At 37.7% G+C, this 5,969-nt stretch overlaps 1 protein-coding gene across 3 annotated transcripts in view; it reads left to right on the forward strand.

The window, feature by feature from the left end:
• LOC106870669 (sodium-dependent proline transporter) overlaps nucleotides 1–5,969 on the forward strand; it is a 121,427-nt gene that overhangs the window by 104,587 nt on the left and 10,871 nt on the right. For all 3 annotated transcript variants that reach the window (XM_014916821.2, XM_014916820.2, XM_052969188.1), the window contains 4 exons: nucleotides 1,728–1,911; nucleotides 2,394–2,528; nucleotides 4,025–4,168; nucleotides 5,004–5,163. In XM_014916821.2, coding sequence (XP_014772307.1) covers nucleotides 1,728–1,911; nucleotides 2,394–2,528; nucleotides 4,025–4,168; nucleotides 5,004–5,163 — 623 coding nt within the window. The remainder of the gene's footprint in view (nucleotides 1–1,727; nucleotides 1,912–2,393; nucleotides 2,529–4,024; nucleotides 4,169–5,003; nucleotides 5,164–5,969) is intronic.

Raw genomic sequence — 5,969 nt, forward strand, 5'->3', positions numbered from 1 at the left:
TCTGTTCTTGGCCTGTAGACTGGCGCCACCTTCAGGACTTCATTGTTGATTATAGATTACTCCAGTGCTTCAGTACTTATTTTAGTCTGGCCCTGTTTTTTCTCGTTTTGTACATTTTACAAATCGGCCAAGTTATTATTATTATTGTTTCCGCACTGGTCTTATTGTTGTTGTGTCAAAGTGATGGTGTGTGGCTAAGGGGTTAGAATATTTTGTTCATGATTGTAAAGTTGTGAGTTCGATTCCCGACGGCATGTTTTGTCCTTGAGCAAGACACTTTATTATTTCACATTGCTCCAGTCCACTCAGCTGGCAAAAATGAGTAGTACCTGTATTTCAAAGGGCCAGGCAGCCTTGTCACATGTGTGTGTGTCATGCTGAATCTCCTTGAGAACTACACTAAGGGTATGCATTGTCTATAGAGCACTCAACCACTTGCATGTTAATTTCACAGTTCCATTGATCAGATCAACTGCAACACTGGCTTCTTGCCAACTTAATGTGGAAGTCCTAGGAAAGGGAAGAATGCTACTGATATTTAACCCCAAGCAGCACTGTTTTTAGTTGGCTACATGAAACAAGCGTTCTGTGTCCTTAAGTTTTCAAACAGAGGAGACAAGCACCTCCACCCAACAGGTCCAGCATCCAGAGGCTAGTTTCAGGGTAATTGCCCTTCATCAATCTGGAGTAGCTTGGCCTTGCTAGCTGTCGGTGCTTTATTGTTGTTGAAAACTTATAGAATTTCAAGTGAAATATTTCAATAAAAATATGAAAAATCTAAAATAAAATGATTAAACTCATTGTTATTTCTTTAATATAAACACATGAAAGAATGTTTCTTATATATACAAATATAAGTGCATGTTTATACACACACTCATTCACATAGACACATATTTGTGTACACACATACACACACGATGGACTTCTTTCAGTTTCTATCTAACAAATCCTCTCACAATGTTCTGGCCTGCCCAAGGGTATTGCAGAAAATATTCGCCCAAAGTGCTGTGCAAGCTTTTCAACCACACAACAATCACGTCTGTGCCTCTGTGTCTAGCCATGGGGAAATATTATCTTGCTTAGAAACAGGTGGGAGTTGACAACAGGAAGGGCATCCAACTATAGAAAACCTACCCCAACAAATTCCTTTCTGGCTAATGCAAGCATGGAAAAGTAGACTGTATATGATGATGATGATAATGATGATGATGATGATATATATACACACACACATACATACACAGGTGAGTACATAAGTGCAAAACAAGGTTGAAAAAATAGTACTCGAATACCAAAGGTAGAGTGATATTCTTTTTATTGAAGCTGCAAAATTATCACAGAACTGTTACTCAGTTTCACGTTCCTGTTCGTCAGGCAGTTGTGATGAATAACTGTCTGACGAACGGGAACATTAAACTCTAATTAACACTTCTGTGGTAATTTTGCAGCTTTAATTAAAAGTATATAATTATTATATATAGTTGAAGATCATGGTGTATCTATTCCAAAAGTTACAAGTCTTTATTGATTATGAAAAAATTTTGTTTTTATAATTTTTTATAATTTTCTGTAATATTTTTTCACCTGAATAAAAAGTTCTGTGTTGTCTTTTATTTATGAATATTTCATTTTCTGTTTTAAAAAGTTTCACCTCAATATACACAAATATACATACATAGATTTTGAAATCTTTGAACGTTCTCTTTTATATTCTATTTTCACAGACGCCGTCATCACTTGCTGAAGATGTTTCCAGTAGTGCAGTTCTTACACAGTTGGATGGGGATGGTCTCGTGGAACGGGGGAACTGGAGTGGACGGTTCGATTTCCTCATGTCCTTATTGGGGTATTCCGTGGGTCTCGGCAACGTGTGGAGGTTTCCCTACCTAGCATACAGCAATGGAGGGGGTAAGTTATCTCCCTTGGACTCATTCACTCATTTTTTTTTTGCTTCATTATTATTCTCTCCCTTTATATGTCATGCAAACCATGATACAGGCACAACATGAAGGGCTCAGAGTGGATTGTTAGCCTGTTAGAAATAGCAGCCAAATTCTCCTCATATCACACTTTACTGTCATAAAAAATGTGGAAACGTTATTGGAGAATGTCTCAGATGTATTATGACTGAATAAAAGATGGAATGATCATGGCTGCAATAAATTTGATATAGGTCTGCTCATTCAACAACAACATCACAAGCAGTTACTAGAACATCATCACCACGCACGTCTGTGCTTCTTGAAGCATAAAAACAGTAGAATATTTAAGCTGGATCTGACCAGTTTAACTGCTGAAGGGTGAAACATCACTTGTATAATTCGTTCTCTTTTCTCTCCCTGTTTCTCTCTTTTACCGGTCTCACTTTATGCCTATTTCTATTCGTTTAGGGGCATTTCTTTTCCCTTTTATATTGATGTTGATATTAATTGGAACACCATTGATGTTTATGGAGCTTGCTTTCGGCCAGTTTGCATCTCTGGGTCCAGCTGCTATCTTCGACCGATTCTGTCCTTTATTTCATGGTAAGTACAATATATATTCAAACTATTATATTTTAACATGTTTATGATGTTGATGTTATTACTGATTATGATGCTGATGATCATCATGACCATGATCATGATGACGATGACAGTGCTGTTAACCCTCTCGTTACTGTATTTCTGTTGAGATGCTCTGTGTTTCTTTCAATTACTTTCAATATAACAAAGAATTTAGTAAAATAACTTAGTTATCATTAATCCTGAGACCTTAATCTGAGGCTTCTGCCAGGGGTGTAGTCAGCCCACTTATGCGTACCATTCCTTCATTGGACACTAAACTCTGTTTGCGAAGACCTGTTGAGGCAAATGAAATCGATCCAAATTTGACGACTGGCACCCATGCCAACCCCTCCTTCATTGGACACTAAACTCGGCTTGCGAAGACCTAAGGCAGCGAACTGGCAGAATTGTCAGCATGCTGGGCAAAATGTTTTGTGGTATTTCATTCATCTTTATATTCATATCATTTGGTGTTGATAAAATAATAAATTGTGCACTGGAGTCTGTAATTGACTTACCCTCACTCTCCTGAAATTTGAAACCAATATTCTCATCACATGTTTATAGTACCAGAGCTGTGACCCCCTCAAGGTGGAGAAGTAACAGCTCAACGAGGAGAGAGTCCTTGATTTCCGATCTGTGCACCCTGTGAAGAAGTATTATTCTGGAGATCCTTTGAAGGAACAACATTTCCACTGCTTGTATTCCTGATCATACACTTTCAGACATTACCAAACATTCATTTAAAAACTTGAATTTGAAACTAAGAAATACGAACAAGATTCATACTTCTTTCTTCATATTTTAATCTCTTTGTCTTATCTCCTCAGATCAGCTCATCCTTGTGTGATGTGTGTGTAATGTGTGTGTGTGATGTTTGTGTGTGATGTTTGTGTGTGTGTGTGTGTGTGTGCTTGTTTACTGCTCTGTCTTATTGTTTATCTTCCTCTATGTCTGTTGTTTGTTTACCAATATCTTTGTTGATTTCCCTAAATTTGAATTAAATTTTTACCTAATTTTCTGACACCTTTTCGCTGTTGTTTTGACGATGACCTTTTGTTGTCGCTGTTGTTTTTGTTTGACAACCGCGATCTTCACTCTTTCATTAATTATTTCTTCCTTTCTCTCTCCTTATCTTTCCATACTATTTTTACTCTCGTTCTCTCAACCACCACCACCACCACCACCATCACTAAAATCAACATCATCACCATCGACACCATCTCCCTCTCCATGCCAATAAACCAAGGATATCCAACACTACTGCCACTACCCAAACTGTGACAACAATTATAATCACTGTCACTATCATCAACACCACGATTATCATATCCACCACCACCATTCCCATCATCATCAACAACAACAACAGCACCACCACCACCACCACCATTCCCATCATCATCAACAACAACAGCACCACCACCACCACCACCACCACCACCATTACCATTATTACTATTCCTGTTTTCTAGGTCTTGGTATTGCCATGATATGTGTATCAAGTCTGGTGGCTGTCTACTATACAGTAATTATAGCCTGGACAATTCTGTACCTGTTCATGTCGTTTACATCAGAACTTCCTTGGGAAAGCTGTGGAGAAGAATGGAAAACACAATGTAAGAGGAAGAATCTTTTATTCATATATTATATAATTTTATATGTGAAGGATCATGGCTCAGTGGTTAGAGCAGGGGTTGATGAACAAAGGTAAAAATGAAATTCTTGGGGGTAATGAGGGCTCATTAGACATAAGTGAAATTATATTAAAAACGTGTTCCTTGTTACAGCAGAAATATTTCTTCTGATTTGAGGAGGCAGTCAAAAACGTTGCTGCCTTTTGCAACAACCTATCTCTGCAAACAAGGATTTTCCACTTCAATGAACATAAATACAAAGCAGAGAAATCAATTGAACCTTGAAGACTGTATTCAAATTGTTCTGGCATCAAAATGCTCCAATTTTGATGTAATTGTAACAAAAATGAAACAACATCATTTCTCCAAAACCTGAGGTGAAAAAGTTTCTAGAAAAATCCTTTTGTTTCATAATAGCCCATCTCGCTCAAAAGGCCCCTGAATAAGAGTTGTTTAAGATGTTGAATGAAACACCCATGTTTCCAGAGGTGAATTATTCAAATCCAAAGAAATCCTTTCAACACATGGCTATGATGCCCCCCACACTACTTCTGCTCGCAATCAGAGATGCACATATCGTCAGCCAGTAAGGGACATGCTCAACTGGTTAAGGTCAAGCAAATCTGTGATATTGAGCAGAATATTTGCTGTAGTCCATCTTTTATACCAAGACAAAACAATGTACATGATAACACTTCCAATCAGTTAAGATCAGAAGCCATGAGAGCCAATGCCTGGTACTGCATCAGGGCATTTATTATTATCATCATCATCATCATCATTATTATTATAATTGTTGTATTTTTTTGTCTTGCAGTTTGTTACACTTACAAAGAAGCAGACGCTTGTGCCAAAATAAACGGCAGTGTATATTATAATCAAACTTGCTTCAACGCAACATATGCTGCATCAGAAAACATAGTAGAACTTGCCAAAAATTCATCAATACGACATGTTCCAGCTCAAGATTTCTTTGAGTAAGTTCACCGATCTTAGCTATGATAGGTTTATTTGCAACTTATTGTTTAATTCATAACAAAATGCTTTTCCATTCCCTCTCTTCTGGGAATGGTTATATTCACACTTCCTGCCTGTGATTCTGATACATATTAATCCTGCACACTGATTACTGTGTCGCATTTGTTGCTCTTTTTTATTCTTCCATGATATTCATAATGGTCACCAGGAATGAACTTAAATAAATTTATCCCCTGAATCTCCTCAGAAGATGGTTTAAACCTAGAACATTCAGATCACTCTGTTAAATCTAATGCTTATGCATTCACATTGTTTTGAATTAATGGACCATATCGAAATCGAACCAAATTCGATGACGATATATATATCTATCAAACAAGTACCAGTTGAACACTGGGGTTGATGTAATTGACTAACTTACCCCCTCCCCAAAATTGCTGGCCTTGTGTCAAAATTTGAAACCATTACATATAGAGGGGCACATATTTGGGGTACCATCTTTTTTTTATTCTTTTATTTGTTTCAGTCATTTGACTGCAGCCATGCGGCAATGAATCAAGCTACTTTCGTGTCTTACTTTGAACTCCATTGTTGTACTGTTGACTGACTTCTTCATATACACCTCAACTATTTAAAACACCTACATACAGTATACGTGTATATATGGAGCGTGGCCGTTGCCAGTACCGCCTGACTGGCCTTCGTGCCGGTGGCACGAAAAAGCACCCACTACACTATCAGAGTGGTTGGCGTTAGGAAGGGCATCCAGCTGTAGAAACTCTGCCAGATCAGATTGAAGCCTGGT

Source organism: Octopus bimaculoides, chromosome 7 (assembly GCF_001194135.2).
Source record: "Octopus bimaculoides isolate UCB-OBI-ISO-001 chromosome 7, ASM119413v2, whole genome shotgun sequence".
Classification (NCBI taxonomy): Eukaryota; Metazoa; Mollusca; class Cephalopoda; order Octopoda; family Octopodidae; genus Octopus; species Octopus bimaculoides.